Source organism: Mytilus trossulus, chromosome 7, assembly GCF_036588685.1.
Source record: "Mytilus trossulus isolate FHL-02 chromosome 7, PNRI_Mtr1.1.1.hap1, whole genome shotgun sequence".
Classification (NCBI taxonomy): domain Eukaryota; kingdom Metazoa; phylum Mollusca; class Bivalvia; order Mytilida; family Mytilidae; genus Mytilus; species Mytilus trossulus.
Genome location: NC_086379.1, coordinates 63307455 through 63327954, shown reverse-complemented (window position 1 = coordinate 63327954; position 20500 = coordinate 63307455). Strand labels below are relative to the sequence as shown.

The following is a 20500-nucleotide window of genomic DNA, read 5'->3' as shown; positions in this document are numbered from 1 at the left end:
AACATTTGGGCAAGTATGGACACAACATTCAAGCTTGATACAGCTCTAAATTTGGATTGTGATTAAATAGTTGACACAACACAGGTTTCTGACACATAATGAATGTGGTCTAATTAAACTTAAAAACTTTAAATTTTTAATTGGACATTACCTATTATGGTCCAATATCCAAAATCTAAATACATGATTAGATTCAGCATATCAAAGAACCCCAAGAATTCAATTTTTGATGAAATCAAATAAAGATAAATTTTGGACCCTTTCGACCATAATATGGACCAATCTGATAACCTGGCACAAACATAAAAAATCTAAATACATGGTTAGATTAAGCATATATCAAAGAACCCAATATATACAATTTTTGTTGAAATCAAACAAAGTTTGATTTGGGCCCCAATTTGGACCAACTTGAAACTGGGCCTATAATCAAAAATCTAAATACATGTTTAGATTCAGCATATCAAAGAACCCCAAGAATTCAATTTTTGTTAAAATCAAACTTAGTTTAATTTTGGACCCTTTGGACCTTAATGTAAACCAATTAGAAAATAGGACCAAAAATTAAGAATCTACATATACAGTTTGATTCCGCATATCAAAGAACCCCAATTATTCATTTTTTTTAAGAAATCAAACAAAGTTTAATTTTGGACCCTTTGGGCCCCTTATTCCTAAACTGTTGGGACGAAAACTCCCAAAATCAATCCCAAAACTTCCTTTTATGTCATAAACCTTATGTTTAAATTTCATATTTTTTTATTCACTTATACTAAAGTTATTTTGCGAAAACCAAGAAAAAGCTTATTTGGGCCCCTTTTGGCCCTTATTCCTAAACTGTTGGGACCAATACTCCCAACCTTCCTTTAATGTTCATAAACCTTGTGTTTAAATTTCAAAGATTTCTATTCACTTAAACTAAAGTTATAGAGAAAACCAATTTGTCTTCAGACAACAACGACGACGATGCCAACTTCATACCAATATACATCAGTAACATTTTTTTGCGGTCGTATAAAAATATAAGAAGACATACATAGTCATGGCTAAAATTAATATTAATTAATAGTAACTGATAAAATTAGTTGACAGCTTATCACCTCAAGACAATCACCATTTCTTAATACATAATTTACAAGCAGTGTAAGGGAGGTAATCAAACATTATTTTTTATATTGATATGAATTACTTCCCTCACACTGCTTTTAAATTGTCTCAATTGTCCTTTAACCAGAAAAAGCAACCTTGTTTTCCCCTTTTTTTGCCCCTTATTTCAAAATGACTTCAGCCATAAACCCCAAAGTCAATACTGACCATCCCTTTGAAGTATGGAAACTTGTGGTATAATTTTAGAGAGATTCATACACTTTAACACAAGTTATTGTCTGGAAACATAAAAAAAAATGCTTATTTGGGCCCCTTATTCCTAATCAGTTGGGACCATTTACCCCCAAATCAATCCTGATCTTCCTTTAGTTGATTATATAATCCTTGTGTCAAAATTTTATTGATTTCTATTACCAAATTCAAATAAAATAAAGTTGTTATCCCAAAACCATCTGTCTTCAGACAAGGCAGACTACGACAACAACAAGGTGATAGCAATATATACCAACATTTTTTAATTTTTGCTGTTGTATAATAGTGAAGCAAGTTGGTGGAAAAGAGGGTGATTTGGTCTAGAACGATTTGGCAGTTAGGCGAGTTGACTTGCTTCCAGCTAAAACTATTAAAGAAACAGTGTAATACAACACATGTTTATAGACAATTCTAAATATTTTTTTAATCAGACTAAGGGATCAGTGGAATAACCTGTCAGATTTACCAGTGATGCAATAAGAAATTTCATTAGGATAATTCTAGTCACTAGAACCATGACTTATTAAAGGATCAGAAGATTAGGGTATAAAGGTATAAAACAGTGTAATTACTGTAATTTTTTTTTAATAAAAGTAAATAAGATCAGTTCATTATCTGCCTAAAGTCAATCCTTCCCTACAGCAATCCGTCTCAATAATGTATGTATGTACTTGAGATTCAGCCAATTTAGACGCACCCCTTGATTGACTGCAAGGGTACAGAGGATCCATGTACATTCCCTAAGGATTAATGGAGATGTGTCCTTTATAATATTATCCCACCACCAGAACAATCCCCAACCAACACCGCCCAAGGGAGCATGTAGGACACCAGGAAGTTTGTTATTATGGTGGAGGAAGCTGAAGTACTCGGAGAGAACCAACAGGCCACTCGGTGGAAACAGACAAACCAGAGAGATATCAGAAGATTGATCTCCTGGTCAAAGTAGGGGACAACTTTGACCAACCAAGGCCCCCAAAGTACCCATTCTATTTTAAACTCCAGTCTGGGTACCAAAGATGTGTGCGAGAGGGTGAAAATTACCCTTCTGATATACTGATATTTTTAGCACCCTAAGTGAGAATCGAACTCCGGATCTTCAGCACTGTAGCCATCGGTTTTAACCACTATACCAAGAAATCCTAATAAAATACTGAGAATTCATTTATTTTCATGGTTACCAGTTTTTGTAGATTAAGGAAAACTTGCACATTCTTGGATATTTGATTTCATGGCCTTGTCTGCCTCATCAATGTTACGGCTCTGGGAACTGAGGTCTGGTAAATGAGACCAAATACAGATGTTCAGAACTTCAGATACTTTAATATTCTAAATAAAATGTATATATGTATGATGAACATGATAAAGCCAAAACATAATTTAGGTTAATAAAATCCAATGTCAAAGAGTGCAGAGTTACTTTCAGATCATCTTGGTCTAATTCTTTGATAAGTATATTCTTATCACAAGTAAATCTTAGTAGGAATAGTTCCTTGATAAGAATAACAAAGTCTTCTACAAAATATATATCCAGTAAGTTAAAGAGAAGTCTACAAAATCATCGCAATACAATTTCATTCAAATAAATGTGTATATAATTTATTATACCGTTTTTGCACAGTAATATTGTTCATTTTGCGTCATCTAATATTCTTGTCAACAGAGATTATTTCAGCATCTCCATTCCATTTATATTATATATTTCTCTGATCATGCTGGTGCCATTGACATCAAAATAATTATTTAATACAGCATTATCATCTGTTATTATTTTAGTGATAAACTGATTTAAATCAAAATAGTTTACATGTTTTATATCTAACTTATACTTTATTCATATATATTTGAAATCTTAATAAACATATTAAAACAATTTTTTGTCACATGTACATCTTGTGAAAATTAAATATTCAAATATTGGCCAAAGGCTACCTTTTTTATTGTCTACCTTTAATATGATATATAATATACGTTATCGCTATTTTGAAATTTGCGCTGGTTTAAATTATTAGAGAATCTGTGCTTCTTGAACTATTCATTTCACACAACAATCAATTTTCTATTGTGGCAGCTAAATGTGGCGTCAGATATTTTGTACTATGAACATGACGAAGTCATCATTTTACGGGAACCTATATATGTACTAAAGTCTACCAGAGGGGGGATAGGAGGTGTTCTGATCCCGAAATCCCGGGCTTAAAAACACAAAATTCCGAAATCCTGAGGTCCCATAATTAAAAAAAAAGAATTCCTGAATCCCGAAAGGGTCAATCCCGAAATCCTGAGCTTAAAAACACCCGATCCCGGAGTCCTGATAAAGGTCCTATCCCCCCTCACTACCGCTATGTAAAAAAAATTTAGTTTTGTTTATTATCACAAATTTGTTATATTTCACTGTATATATGTCTTCACAAAGCAATGTGCAGTACAAGTGACGTAAACTTCAACGTGTTGAAGGCAGTCATTACATATTAGTAGAAGTGAGGGGGGATAGGATCTTTATCGAGCTCTGGGATCGAGTGTTTTTAAGCTCGGGATTTTGGGATTACTCCTTCGGGATCCGGGAATTCATTTTTTTAAATTTCGGGATCCGGGATTTTACTTTATCTAAATTTCGGGATCCGCGATTTAACTTTATTACTCAGAAGTAGAAGATCTATAATGTGTTATTTTTTTTTTTAATCAAACCAAGGATTTGTATCTAACTATACAAATCCTTGATCAAACTTAATTACATATGATTTTCGTTCATTTCAAATATTTAGGTTTGCTTAATGTTTGTTTTCAATTATTAATTTGAAACTTGTGATTATGATCACAGATATTATGAAATACATACAAATGACACTTCAGTCAACTTCAAAATTGGTTTCAATGTTACCGGAACTGTTAAAAACGTCATCAATTTATGTGCAAGAGGAAATTGACAGGGGAGATAACAAAAAACAACAAACAAGCATGGGTAAAACTAATCATCAAAATGGTCCTATGACTAAACCACAGAAAAGTAAAAAGCACAGAAAGATTAAATTTGTAGACCCATTTTACAATGGTGAAAGAAAGCAAATGTTAGTTACTTTTTATTTTATTTCCTATCAATATCCACCATAAAGCCATAAACTGAAAGCTAATGACCAATATTTTTGTCCATAATCATGATAGTTTATGCAAATTATACATATCATATGATACGTATATTATACATACACCTGTTTTATGAATATTAATTCAATGGGAAGGTCAACTAACAATGTACTATCTTACATTATCCTATTAAACATTAAAGGTAGACATTCCTATACACCTTATCGCAAATTGTAATTTGTGCGCCACTACTGATCATCTAAAAGGTTCCCATAAAATTTTGACAACAATACAAAATATCTGACACGACAATAGAAAAGTGATTGTTGAATGACGTCAATAGTTCGAGCGGGACAGATTCTGGGGTTAATTTCATTCACTTAGCTGGCCAGTGTCATTTAAAAAACAAACAAATATAATATAGTTGAAAGGTAATAAATATTCAGGTGCGTAGCTAGGTATGGCTCAAAAAGCCTGGGCATGCACATGAATTTTGGATAAAAAACATTTTAATCATAGTAATTTGAAAAGCACTGGATAAATGTTCATCAGCCTTCATAGTGATCTGGTGGCAGCGGCATTACCTACCTTATAAAAAGCTTGTTACTAATAAATAAGTTTCCATATGTCACATGTCCATTGTCCTTGACCTTATTTTCATGGTTCTGTGCATGCAACTACTTGAAAAAAAAAAGATTTGTTTTCTCTTATGAGTAACAGGATAACTATATTTTGTATGTGCGTACTTTGCAAGATCCTCAAGCCCGTCAGACAGTTTTCGCTTGACCTCTACCTCCTGTCATAAAACAGTGAACAAAGTTAAGTTTTGTGGTCAAGTCCATATTTTAGATAAGATAAGTAATAGGTCTAGTATATCTGGTGTATGGAAGGACTGTAAGGTGTACATGTCCAAATGGCAGGTGTCTTTACAGCAAAAGTAGGCGAGACACTGGGTTCCCCGGAACCCTTACAAATTTTTCTTATACTGTATGCAATAAGTCTACTATATTTGGTGGATGGAATGATTGTAAGGTGTACATGTCTAGTTGGTAGGTGTCATCTGACCTTGACCTTATTTTTATTGCTCAGAAATCAAAGTTAAGTTTTTGAGCTTTGATCTTTTTTTTAAAGATTAGAACTTGTTCTAAATTTTTACTTAGGCACTGGCCTCCCTAACATGACAGGTTAGCTACTGTTACTAATTGTATTCACACTGAAATATAGTTCCCTATTGTTCTCATGCATGTGCACATAATACAAATATAAACTGAAAAAAATATGTATATTATTGGAGAAGTTTTTTAAATTAATTACAATGCCCAACCTCCTAAACTGTCAATCAAATTGACCACATTACTTATCAACTCAGTCTTACATAATTATACAGATCCTACAATATACAGACCCTGCAATATACAGACCCTGCAATATACAAATATTTGACCTCATAATTGAATACACAAATGTATATATATTAGATGTTTGATGTATATATAAGGAGGATAGATTTATTTATTGCCTATTACTTTTGATCTACATAACATAAAGTGATTCTGTAAATTATATCTGAAAGACAAATGATTAATGGATTAAAAAGATCTTTTAAAAAAAAATGAAATATGAATATTAGACCGTTGGTTTTCCCGTTTGAATGATTTTACACTAGTAATTTTGGGGCCCTTTATAGCTTGTTGTTCGGTTTGAGCCAAGGCTCCGTTTTGAAGGCCGTACTTTAACCTATAATGGTTTACTTTTTAAATTGTTATTTGGATGGAGAGTTGTCTCATTGGCACTATATATCTATAGATATGAATATATAAAAGGTATTCAAGTAATTAGGCCTTAATTTACTTGATAAATTTCCAATAATCATTTGTAATTAAACAACAATTTAGTTTGGTTCACTTTTTCTTTTTTATCAGGAATTGGCTTGAAACAGTTTTAAATTATTAGTTTAAATATTTATTCCCCAGGCCATTAATCATAATGTCTATTTTAGTCATTTGAATTTTTATTAGGAGTGAATATATATTTTTGAAATCAAGAAAGAATCCACATTTCAATAAAATAAGTTATTTAATGTTTAACATTGAAAAGGTACATTTTCATGATTTAATGCCCTGTGTTGAAAAAAACTTTAAATATTGATCAAAAGGCACTGTACAACTTTTAATCTTCAATGTCATATAACCTCTGTTTCAACTTACTATAAAATGCCCCAAAACAACATTTTTGATTATTTTTGTTGACACTTTAAATTTCTTTAAAGCTGTTGGTCTAGATATTATAACTTACAAGGATAGTTGGTCACATTTACTAGAAGAGTTTTTGGTTTGCAATTTTTTTAAATTTTTTAAACATGTTCAGAACAGGCAACAGTATTGATATATTTGACGTATCAAAAAAGGGACCCATTCCAGCGGCACTTATGTCAGTCAGGGGTACTACTCATACAAGTGTATTTTATTTACTTGAACAAGTAAAAAAAATATACACATATAAGTAAATTTGTAGGATACTTATACAAGTGAATTTTTTTTACTTGTACAGGTAAATAAAAAATTGGCTGAGTTATGTCCCTTCGACATTCAGATTTTTTTACTTATATATATAGGTAAAAAAATCAACCTTTCTTCTTTTCTTAAATTTTGAATATTTCTTTGCTCTAATAGAATTTTAGATTGTGTACCCTTTGCAGATGTCTTTACTAATCATTTAAGTGTAATTTCAAGGACAATGAAAGTCCCATTTGTCTGTTATCTTCTAAACACTGCTCATTTACAAGCCCCAAAGGAGCAATTTTTGAAGGCCTTGCGCAAATATACAAGATCTTTGCTCAATCAGTTTCTTTGATGAATTAATGAGATGAAACATTGAACTTTAATGAAAAAATTTGAGCAAACCTGGGAAAAATCATTAAAGGCATGATTTTACACCTCAAAACTTGGGGATTTTTGTTGGATTGTAAGAAAAATTTACTTATACAAGTAAATTTTTCAGAAAATAAAGGGGAGATTATTCAAACATCATTTATTTACTTATATGTGTATATTTTTTTTCACTTCTTCAAGTAAATAAAATACACTTGTACAAGTAGTACCCCTGACTGTATGTATAAACCATCCTTCCTGTGAGCACGAAATCTTCAGTTGCGCAGTATTGTGCAATACCTCTGCAAGGCCTTTTATTACTTTTTACTTTACAAATTTATTGAACGTTATTAACTATTGACAGTTAAGCCTTAATACATTGTACAATGTTTAAGAATGTAAATAGTCTTAACTAAAGTTATGTTTTAGAATGTACATGTACAGTCAGTGGACAAAATGTTTTGTTGAGTGGGAACTCACTTTTGTCCACTGACTGTATGTCTCAGATGCATGTTAATTTTTTTATTTGCATTTCAGCCATCAAAAAACTCGTCAAGATGAGGCTCCAAAAAATGATGACACACAAGAAATTCCCCGAAAAGTGCAATATTTCATGGACAATAAAGAAAAGTTTAAACAAGGAAAAAAGCAAAAATTCAAGAAAAACAAAGCAAAAGGTATTGTTTTATTGTCTTTGATTATAACCATTAATCAATTGCTGAAAAATAAATCTACATTATTAATTATTGTAGTCAAATACATCACCTATTCTACAGCTAATGTATTTGTATATGCATTCAGTTGTGTTAAAGTGTATGGATCTCTGTAATTGTGCCGCAAGTTTCCATACAATGAAGGGATGGTTAGTATTGACTTTGGGGGGTTATGGCTCAAAATGTTTTGGAATTAGTGGAAAACTATGTTTTTTCTGGTCAATGGACAAGACAATTTAAAAGCAGTGTAAGGGAGGTAACTCAGAACATTTAACATACAATGTTGGGTATGTTGGGATTTACTTCCCTTATACTACTTGTAAATCATGTATAATAAAATGTCAAGTTTTGGACTAATTGCCAAAAAAGGGGGGTTGGTAGAAGTTTTCAAATTTTTTTTCTCCAAATTTTTAAAAAGTTTGAAAAAGGAAATCTTTAATAACACAATATTGTGCAATAGATTTGTAAGATCTTGACATTATGTCAAAAATTGATCACAATCCAAATTCAGAGCTGTATCAATCTTGAATGTTGGGTCAATACTTGCCCCAACTGTTCAGGATTTGACCTTTGCAGTCGTATAAAGCTGTGCCGTGCAGATGGGGCAATATGCACAATTGTTTCTCCATAGGCCGTAATGGTAACGTTTTCTTCTGTTGCTCAGCCCATATCGTAAACTTGTATATGTATGATGGCTTGTTTCAAAGCTGACTTTGCTGAGACATTTTTACATATGTGGTGAAATTTTCGGGGTACGAAGTGTGATTCATTTTTCCGTAATTTAGCAAACCCCGAGTATCCTTTTGCAATGTGGCTCCTCATGGTAAAAAATCCCAATTTTAACACAATAAGTTCTTTGAAATTTTAATACTTTGAACACATTTCATAGCTTAATGGTTTTTACACATTTATTCTGTGTTCCCTTACTTTCTAAATTAACACTAATGGTTCAGCTCAGTCATTTGTTTATCATAGAAATGTGTCAAATATCACTACACAGAGATTTTTTGTTTACACGTGACTTTTGTGTTCCTCATTTCAAGGCGCATTAGGGGTATTGTCCCAGATCACCTGGTTGAAAATGGAAATGTTAGTTTTCTTCCAGGCAGATGGGGAACAAAAGACCAACTACTGAAAAAAACACTAATTGATTGAAACTTTGCTTTGATAGGCTATGCTCCCAGTATTCATCAGATTTCATCAAATTTGTCTCCCCATTATTCCAGAACTTTAATTTTTATCATTATTAAATTATTAAAATGGAAGCCATTGTAGGGATGACAATCTGTCAGTTTAGTTCTTTTGTTTATTTCAACTTGGTATCTGCCTGGAAGGCTACACAATGTAGATGTGTATCTACAAGAATCTACAAAAAGTACGGTAAACAGCAACTCATCAACAATGAAAAATCAAAAGACATTTGGCGATCAGTGTTGTCTTCAACAATAGAAAAAGATGTCAGGATATACATTGCTGTTATATTATTAAGATGATTTTAAGTTCACAGAAACTATCAATGATCTCCAATGAACATCAAATTCTTGAGTAAACAAATATTTTCCACTAGTAATTTTGGGGCCCTTTATAGCTTGTTGTCTCTTTGTGTTGAAGACTGTACATTAACCTATAATGGTTTACTTTTTTAAATTGATATTTGGATGGAGAGTTGTAGCATTGGCACTCACACCACATCTTCCTATATCTAAAACATGTAATATTCATGTATAATCTTATTCAACAAGACAATCACTTAAAATTTTGAGTTGGAACAGGCACACAAACAATATAGCAAGGTTAAACTAGATTTTAGTACTCAACTCTACCCGCTATTTTGAATCTTCATCAATAGATAAACTATTGTACATAGTAAAACATACAATTAAGACCAGATCAGGAAAAATGCTTGCAGTCGCTGAAGTAAACTCAAAGTTCTTAATCTTGATGTAGAAATGATTATTACACATCCTATTAGGTGCTCTACGTTGAGTAAGTTTCAGAAGATGTGCTGTTAGACACAAATCATCTAATTCATTCACAACTGCTTATATAATTTGAAAATAATCTTTTTTATTGTAGATACCTTTCAAAAACTGGTCCCAGGACAGACAAGACCTCTTGATCCACCTCCAGTTTTTATTCAGAAGAAAAAAGAAAAGGAAAGAGATTTTCTGAATCGTGTTGACAATGCCACAGAGAAGGTTTTACTACAGTCTAAATTATCAGATCACTATGGGGTTAGTTTATGTTATGAATACTTGTACATATATTTTAACTTGAAGTCTTTAATTATACCCCCGCTTTAATAAAAAAGGGGAGGTATACTGTTTTACCTCTGTCTGTCCTTCCGTCAGTCAGTCCGTCCGTCCCATGAATATTTTTCATCGCATTTTTCTCAGGAACTACAATACAAGGATTTCTGAAATTTGGTTTCAGGGTTTATCTAAGTCAGCTATACCGTGTGATGCGTTTTCAGATTCATCACTCGACAACTTCCTGTTTACCGAATACTTGCATATTTTTACACTATTTATATTATCCACTTGCGGCGGGGGTATCATCAGTGAGCAGTAGCTCGCAGTTTCACTTGTTATCTCTCACAAAGTCTCAATTAAACATACATTATCCTCGATTTAATGGTTGTTTCATTTTAGCTGTTCTTTTACTTTTATATTTGTTTCAGTATAATGGTATGTATATATGCAAATAGACATTGAAATAGATTCTGAAAAAACTGAATATGATAACAAGATATATATTTATTTTTTATTAATGATTATTTACCAAAATTCATAATTAAGTAGATTGTTAAGCATAATTAGAATTCTGTTTATACTATTGATGAAAACAGGGGCGGATCCAGCTATTTAAAGAAGGGAGGTTCCTGACCCAGGACAAAAGGGGGGGGGTTCCAATTACATGTCCCCATTCAAATGCATTGATCGTCCAAAAAAAGGGGGTTTCCAACCAATCTGGATCCGCGTCTGGAAAAATACTATTTTCTGAGGAAAAAAATCCTCACCTTGTTGATTGCCAAATTGATACAATAATAAACATGATACTTAAATTTAGACTAGGATTGACCTGATTTATACAGAACTAATTCACTTTCAGTTCTAGTAAAAAAAAATATAAATCTTTTAAAATATTCTACTACATGTATTGATTAAGATTTTTAACCACGAAGAATAATATCATTCTCTAAAATTCAATCGCGTGGTTGAAGAGGTGCATTTAAAAGTCCCCTTTTGAACCTTGTATAATATTAATAGATTAATATTTTTTTGCAGCTGAACATTGAAGACATAGATAAAGGAGATTTAACGAAGAAGAAAAAGTCAATGAGCAAAAGTAGAAAAGAGTAAATATAATCTGTTCAAATGACGATTTTTACTTCAGACTAATAAATGATGATTGTTTGATATGAAAATAAGGAGATGAGGTTTGACTCTCAATGAGACGACCATCTACTTAGGTTGTAAGCACTTATAAGCAACTGTACAGCATTCAACAATGAAAAAAAACATACCGTATAGTCTGCTATAAAAGGCTCTGATATGTAAATAATGAAAGATAAAAGATATAGTCTTTATTGAACAATTGTTTCAACTTTTGAAAAGGACTGTTGAAGATAAAAAATAAATGCTAGAGATGGTTAACGGTCATATATATCACAATCACCAGCAATACTAGCAATAAGTACAAACTGAGTTTTTGGCTCTCCCTTAGCACCATCTGCGAGTATGGTCTTTAGGAAACTATGATAGTCCGTCGGAAGGGGATGATAAATGGCTGATCCGTGTTAAGAGAGCCATATCTCTTGCATGTTAAAGACACCCTTGTAGATTTCGAAAAAGAGTCTGCTAATGCCACTACAAGACAGCACTAGCACCTGCAAAGTGGAAAGAGATTGATATAAATTGTAATAACTTGTTTCCTAATCCACTTTTAATAAATATGTTAAAACTACGTACAAACTCAGAAAAAATATAAGCGTTTACAGTGGTACATATTTTCAAACCTGAGATTTCTGTTGGTTTTTTTTTCTAAGATAAAACCAACTTTAGTAAACCAACTGTTAACAGTCATGCATATTTATAGTTCTCGAAATACATCAGTTTTTAAACACACATGTAACTCTATCTCCAGAAAATGTCTTATTAAGATGGGATTACTACCACTACATCCATTGTGATATGTTTCCACTTGAGGTACATGCTCAAGATATTGTGGAAACCTCAGACAGTTCTGAAATTTGAAAAAACTAGCTAAATTGCTATAGAGATATAAATCTTATGGAAAGTGAAATAAAATAATGAATCCATTTTATGCTAATGTTATTAAGCTGTTTAGATGATGGTTATTTATTAACTTTTTTACATATAATTTCAGGAAACTAAAACACAAGAAAGAGAAAATGAAACATAAGAAACATGAAAGAGATATCGATAACAAAGAAACAGAATTTTTAAAAGGTTTTGTATAAGATCCTATAAGGCTTGGTTTCATATTGTAATTTGTCTATAAAATTGGAGTTAAAGATTTGAAAATTGAAATGGGGAATGTGTCAAAGAGATTTTTATGGCATCATGTTGCCTTTTTTTTCATCAACACTTAGCATATGTTATCATATATCAGTCGTGCTTCAATGATTCCCTATATAATTAACCAAATCCCCCCCCTGTATCAGATTATGACACATTTTGATCATTATACCCCGCTTTCAAAAAGGGGGGCATACTGTTTAAGCTCTGTCTGTCCGTCCGTCTCAATAAAATTTTTCTTCACATTTTTTCTCAGGAACTACAGTACAAGGATTTCTGAAATTTGGTTTCAAGGTTTATATAAGTCTGCTATACTGTGTGATGCGTTTTCAGATTCATCACTCGACAACTTCCTGTTTACCGAACACTTCTATGATTTTTCACATGATAGCCAAGTTGAAAATTTTTGTCACAGTTTTCTCAGGAACTACTATACAAGGATTTCTGAAATTTAGTTTCAGGGTGTATATAAGTCTGCTATACTGTGTGATGTGGTTTCAGATTCATCACTCAACATTTTCCTGTTTATCGAACACTTGCATGTTTTTACACTTTTAAAATTATCCACTTGCAGCTGGGGTATCATCAGTGAGCAGTAGATTGCAGTTTCACTTGTTTTCTCTACATTAATTATATACACCAACCAGAACCTATCAAGCCTTTATTTTGATTCACCTTGTTACTTTTGATGCTTCTATCAATTTTTTTTTTACCAAAGTACGTTTTTTTTAATATAGTTTTATTTATCTATATTTCAAATATCTTTAATCTGTGTTCTTCTCATAAAAGTTTGAAGGCCTCAAGTGTGGGATGATATGGGTTTGCTTCACAGCCAGGGCAGACGAAAGACTTGGATGATATGGGTTTGCTTCACAGCCAGGGCAGACGAAAGACTTGGATGATATGGGTTTGCTTCACAGCCAGGGCAGACGAAAGACTTGGATGATATGGGTTTGCTTCACAGCCAGGGCAGACAAAAGACATGATCATTAGTATTGGCTGCATTTAGGTTTAAGAGCAAAGACTTGTTGGCCTTAAGTCAAAATATAGTGTAAGGCTAGCTGAGTAAAGTAAATTTTACATATAGAAGTTAACTTTTGTTTTAAACCAGATATCTTCATATTCATTACAAACTTTCTATTTTGTAGATGACATACAGTTTGGTGAAGTAGTTTCTGCACCTCCAGTATTGACATCTAAACCAAGAAAGGCAGTTAGGGATGAACAGTTTTCTAAGGTAATGTGGATTGATTATGTTCGTAAACTTCCATGTTTCATGGATGAATGGTACGTAACTTGTATATTTCCCATTAGAAATTGACTCTTTATGAAAAAAAAGATTTTTCGTCCAACATGTTAAAAGGGAGGTTATCCAATTTACATACTAATAAATTAATTTTCGGGGGTGAAATCTAACCCATCACAATTTTCTCACTTATAAAAACATTGTGAAAATTTCTTAATTTAAAGTATTTTGATTTTTTTGCAAAGCAGGTGATTTATATCTTTCTGTGAACAGATTTTATTGATTTACGACACAAATTTTGATGGGAATTAAATCTATAAACTGTGTATTAATCAATATGAACCAATAGCAATGGAATATATAAGTTTAGATGAATATTCAAGTCTCTTTCCTAGCCAAAAAATGGATGTACATGTAATGATTTTTATGCCCCCGTCATAGCGGAGGGGGCATTAATTTTTACTTGTGTCCTTTTGTATGTACATCCCGAAATTGGGTACCCTTCACTTACTTTAGTTTGCCTCTACCATATATTAAGAAACTTTTCGACTATACTTTTTACCACAAAACACACATCAAGTTTGAATTTTGGTTATGTCACTTTTACCATTCTAGAGTTATGCCCCTTTTCAAATGTAAAAATTGCTGAAATATTTTTTTTGTTCTCTAGCTTTAGTGTGCCTCAACCAAATGTAATAAAACTTATCAACAATGCTTATTACCACAAAACACAGATCAAGTTTGAATTTTGGTGGCATCACTTTTACCATTCTAGAGTCAAGCCCCTTAACAATAGGAAAAATTGCTGAAATATTTGTTTTTGGAAAGATTGGAACTTGTACTTAGGCACTGGCCTCTCTAACAACATGACAGGTTAGGTTCTATAACTAAATGTATTCACACTGAAATATAGTTCCCTATAGTTCTCATGTATGTGCACATAATTTAAATATAAACTAAAAAATGGGTATATTTTTGGGGTAGTTAATTTAAAAATGTATGTCATTAAGGTGTGTTGAAGGCGTTTTGGGATACGATTGCTTTCAAGCAATCTGTAGATTTTTACCAGTGGCTCAGGGCATTGCCCTCATTTCAATCATTTTATTCTAAACATTAAGGAACATCTCAGATTCTTATGATTGTCTTGCTTTTTAAAAAGGTAAAAACAAACAAAGGGATTGAACTTAACAACTTTACTATAATGTTCTTTTCATAATCTTCATGTTTGATATTGCTCTTGACTTATATGTGTGTTTTTAACAACATGGAAAATCAAAATTTAGCAGTATTTATATTTAGTGTTTTTATAAATTTAGAACCACGTCAGAGGGAATTCCCAAGTTTTGATAAAAATGTGAGAGTTCTCTGAATTCCGATTAATCTATTTCTGTCAACTGAAGTGGAGTTTCTCTTATATGTCACCATTATGAAACTGATATTTGATATTGTACTTCGATAAAGAAATAGAGAACAATCTAGGTCGTTTAATTAACATTTAATATACATTCTTGCTCCAGGGTTTGTTTAGGTCATTATGTGCATGGGTATAGTTTTCTTGACTTCAAGTGGAATTAGATTAAATGGTTGCTCTGGATTCCCACCTCAATTGATTGATTTAAAACTCATGGGATTGTTTCTATGTTTGTCTGCTACTGAGGGTTATTGGTGTTTCATAATTTTAAATCATATGCATCATTTAAATTAAAATAAATGTAGTCCACATCGCAACACCCCTTATGGTGAAATAGAGTCGTCCATATTATCTTTTCGAGTTGTCCCCCTTCCGGAAGTAACTTCCGTAAATTCTGAAAACAAAACATGTTGCGAAAAATTAAATTGTTCTGTCGATAAACGTCATGTTATATTAAATACCAACACAATTTTTACAGAGGAATGTGTACTGAAAGGAGTCATGACCACTGACCCAAAGGAAATTAATTTTTAAAAGAGTTAGGAATGGGGTTCCTCCTAGAACTATCGTAGGAAAATAGGTGATAAGATACAAAGTGAAATACCTTCTCTCACTCTAAGTCTCTGCTGTGACTGCTGTGGAAAGTAATCTTGGAATTGATAGTACATGTACAAATATAAAACACAATGAGTACATTGTTCATACACTTATTTCCGGGATTGGCTGTTTTGTAAATTCAGATTACGGACATTGTACTATTGTTACACTATGGCACTGCATAAGGACATTGTACTATTGTTACACTATGGCACTGCATAAGGACATTTTACTATTGTTACACTATGGCACTGCATAAGGACATTTTACTATTGTTACACTATGACACTGCATAAGGACATTTTACTATTGTTACACTATGGCACTGCATAAGGACATTTTACTATTGTTACACTATGGCACTGCATAAGGACATTTTACTATTGTTACACTATGGCACTGCATAAGGACATTTTACTATTGTTACACTATGGCACTGCATAAGGACATTTTACTATTGTTACACTATGGCACTGCATAAGGACATTTTACTATTGTTACACTATGGCACTGCATAAGGACATTTTACTATTGTTACACTATGGCACTGCATAAGGACATTTTACTATTGTTACACTATGGCACTGCACAAGGACATTATACTATTGTTACACTATGGCACTGCATAAGGACATTTTACTATTGTTACACTATGGCACTGCATAAGGACATTATACTATTGTTACACTATGGCACTGCATAAGGACATTTTACTATTGTTACACTATGGCACTGCATAAGGACATTTTACTATTGTTACACTATGGCACTGCATAAGGACATTATACTATTGTTACACTATGGCACTGCATAAGGACATTTTACTATTGTTACACTATGGCACTGCATAAGGACATTTTACTATTGTTACACTATGGCACTGCATAAGGACATTATACTATAGTGCTGTACATGCTAAAGAAAGATATTTAACTAAAGTGCTGAGTAAGGTTAAATGTCAAGACTCAAGACCTACAATATTCATTGGATTATGAATGTAAAATAATAGATATTGAGTCATTCTGTCTATGGCATGTGAGTTAATGTGAATTTTATGAACAACTAAAATCATTAGGGTCTGGATGCTGTTTACAGTTTAGAGTATAATAAGCAAGAAGTGCAGAATGAAGGGCAGAAAAAAAAAATGCAGAGAGACAAATGGTCAATAAATTAAATAATAGAGAATAATTGTGTTCAATATTGTAAAGAACAGAGAATAATGAGCAAAATATATAAAGAACTGAAAGAAATGGTTTGAAAAATAAAAATGAAGAAAAGAAGGACCCCCATCCAGACCCCCATGTAATGCCCTTTTAATTTAACAGCTATTTTACATTCTTTTGTTCTGTTAATAACCAGATAATAAATTTACAAAGAAGGATTTTCTGCTGGATTCATATTTTATATTAGACATCTGCATAATTTCACATGTGTCTCCAAATGAGGCATGAAGTGAGAGTGATCTGTTTTCCCTCCAGTTTATCTGTAGGTTTGGTTAAAATCAACTAAATGTTTAAAATACAATAGAACTGATTGTTTTTTACTTTGAAACTAACTGCATGTATTGCACATTAAATTTCAGATTTTCTTAGTTTATGTTAAGACATAAGACATAAAGCTTTATTTAGAGTTGGTATAAGCATTGCAAGTACATTGTACAAACATAAAATAAATGCAATTATGAAATAAAAACACAAAAGCAAAAATAAAATGGTTTGCACATAAAAAGCACATTAAAAGCACATATAGATTAGTTAGTTACTAAAATTAGCACAAAGCAGCAGAAGCACTAAAGTAAAGATAACAAATATAAAAACAACTGACAATTAATTATTGAAATTTAATTGTACATGAGGAATTGACATTTTATTTTATTTTTCTTTCAGCCTGGAAAAAGATCACTGCTTCTAAAAGAAATAATTTTGGCAAATTCTGCTTCTAGTCCAAATAGTAGCTTACGTTCCAGTAATAGAGAAATAGGACAAACTACGAAAAGGAAAAATCTTTCCATGGCTAAACAGCAAGTAATGGACACTGAAAGACAGAAAGCTATTGACATGTATAGATTGATGAAAAATAAAACAGTAAAAGTCTCGTAACTTATCAATGCTTTATTATTATTACTTCTCCTGAGATGTATCTAGAAACATCCAAAACCTTATAAAGTCACTGCAGACCTGAAACAAAAAGTTGAAATGAATTGATAGAGAGTAACCTCCCCTATACATTTTTAATATTTTGGAAATGTTTTTTCTATAAAAATATTTTACTATTGCCATTGTTTGCTCAACTCATTTGTTGTCATTAACTGTTAAAAGAATATAGTGTTGAAGTAGAAAAGGTGTATCAAATTAATAGTATATACACCTGGAGAAAAGTATTGAGAAGGGAGATAATTTTTCAAAAACTACTGATTAACTGTACAATGAGGCTCTGTTGCGCAAGAAGACACTCGACTCTGTTCAAGATTAAATTTATTTGAATTTAAATCCCATGATTTAGACACTATGTAAAACCTAGTTATACCATCCATTTGCATTTTTGTTAAGAGAATCATTCTAACCGATTGATGAAAATTCTGGAACAATATTCTGACCATTAAATTGAACGGGATTAGATGGGGGATATGAAGATTGTCATTAGTCTTTATTAATGTGGTTTGGTCAGAATCCAATTGTAGATTTTTTAAATCACTTCTGTTGAATTGTGATGTCTTTATATTTCACAATTTTATATGAGGGTGATTTTTGGGGTTTCCAATTCATAACATGAACTACCACTACCAGTAGGCAATTTGTGCTTTCTGCTGAACAGAATGTCTTCATATTTTGTCAGCAGGTTTGACCGTCGTGATTTAACACTTGTGAGTCCTATTCAAATCTGTGAGACACCTTTCTCCTTTCCAATAATTTTTGTTTTTCATTCAACAATAAATTTTGTCAATTTTTTCTTAGGCACTACTGCACTAAAACATAGTTGTAATTAGTGGGTACTTTTTGTACTGTTAAACACCTTTTTAGCTCACCATAGGGCCAAGTGAGCTTTTCCCATCACTTGGCGTCTGTCGTTAACTTTTATAAAAATCTTCTCCTCTGAGACTACTGGGCCAAATAAAATAAAACTTGGCCACAATCATCATTGGGGTATCTAGTTTAAAATTGTGTCTGGTGACCCAGCCAACCAACCAAGATGGCCACCATGGCTAAAAAAAGAACATAGGGGTAAAATGCAGTTTTTGGCTTATTAATCAAAAACCGAAGCATTTAGAGCAAATCTGACATGGAGGTAAAATTGTTTATCAGGTTAAGATCTACCTGCCCTGAAATTTTCAGATGAATTGGACAACTGGTTGGTGGGTTGCTGCCCCCGAATTGGTAATTTTAAGGAAATTTTGCTGTTTTTGGTTATTATCTTGAATATTATTATAGATAGAGATAAACTGTAAACTGCAAAAATGTTCAGCAAAGTAAGATTTCCAAATAAGTCAACTGGACCAAAATGGTCAGTTGACCCCTTTAGGAGTTATTGCTCTTTATAGTCAATTTTTAACAATTTTTCGTAAATCTATGTAATCTTTTACAAAAATTCTCTCCTCTGAAACTACTGGGCCAAATAAAATGAAACTTGGCAACAATCATCATTGGGGGATCTAGTTTAAAATTTGTGTCCAGTGACCAGACCAATCAACCAAGATGGCCGCCATGGCTAAAAATAGAACATAGGGGTAAAATGCAGTTTTGGCTTATAACTCAAAAACCAAAGCATTTAGAGCAAATCTTACAGGGGATTAAATTGTTTATAAGGTCAAGATCTACCTGCCCTGAAATTTTCAGATGAATTGGACAACTGGTTGTTGGGTTGCTGCCCCTGAATTGGTAATTTTAAGGACATTTTGCTGTTTTTTGTTTTTATCTTGAATATTATTATAGATAGAGATAAATTGTAAACTGCAAAAATGTTCAGCAAGGTAAGATTTACAAATAAGTCAACTGGACAAAAATGGTCAGTTGACCCCTTTAGGAGTTATTGCTCTTTATAGTCAATTTTTAACAATTTTTCGTAAATCTATGTAATCTTTTACAAAAATCTTCTCCTCTGAAACTACTGGGCCAAATAAAATGAAACTTGGCAACAATCATCATTGGGGGATCTAGTTTAAAAATTGTGTCCAGTGACCAGACCAATCAACCAAGATGGCCGCCATGGCTAAAAATAGAACATAGGGGTAAAATGCAGTTTTTGACTTATGACTCAAAAACCAAAGCATTTAGAGCAAATCTGATAGGGGGTTAATATTGTTTATCAGGTCAAGATCTATCTGCTCTAAAATTTTCAGATGAATTGGACAACTGGTTAGTAGGTTGCCCCTGAATTGGTAATTTTAAGGAAATTTGGGCTTTTTTGTTATTATCTTGAATATTATTATAGATAGAGATAAACTGTAAACAGTTATAATTTACAGCAAAGTTAGACCTAAAAATAAGTCAACATGACCAAAATGGTCAGTTGACCTCCTAAGGAGTTATTGCCCTTTATGGTAAATTTTAACAATTTTCATAAAATTTGTAAATTTTTACTAACATTTTCCACTGAAATGATGAATTGCTGGATAATTGTACGCAGCAAGAATGTTCAGTAAAGTAAGATCTACAAACACATCACCATCACCAAAACACAAT

At 32.3% G+C, this 20500-nt stretch overlaps 1 protein-coding gene across 1 annotated transcript; it reads left to right on the top strand.

Moving 5' to 3' along the window:
• Window positions 1-4268: 4268 nt before the first annotated feature.
• On the top strand, window positions 4269-17924 carry LOC134725527 (coiled-coil domain-containing protein 137-like). The gene is made up of 7 exons (XM_063589424.1): window positions 4269-4427; window positions 7851-7990; window positions 10103-10260; window positions 11314-11384; window positions 12416-12498; window positions 13716-13804; window positions 17708-17924. Exons 1-7 carry the CDS (start codon window positions 4318-4320, stop codon window positions 17918-17920), a joined length of 864 nt encoding a protein of 287 aa, XP_063445494.1. The 5' UTR covers window positions 4269-4317; the 3' UTR covers window positions 17921-17924.
• Window positions 17925-20500: the final 2576 nt, after the last annotated feature.

What these genes read in the sequence shown, in the direction of transcription:
- LOC134725527 (XM_063589424.1), top strand. Translation starts at nt 4,318, where the DNA reads ATGGGTAAAACTAATCATCAAAATGGTCCTATGACTAAACCACAGAAA. An exon ending in ATGAGCAAAAGTAGAAAAGA is followed by an intron (nt 11,385 to 12,415) that starts GTAAATATAATC and finishes ATATAATTTCAG; the next exon opens with GAAACTAAAACACAAGAAAG. An exon ending in AGAAACAGAATTTTTAAAAG is followed by an intron (nt 12,499 to 13,715) that starts GTTTTGTATAAG and finishes TCTATTTTGTAG; the next exon opens with ATGACATACAGTTTGGTGAA.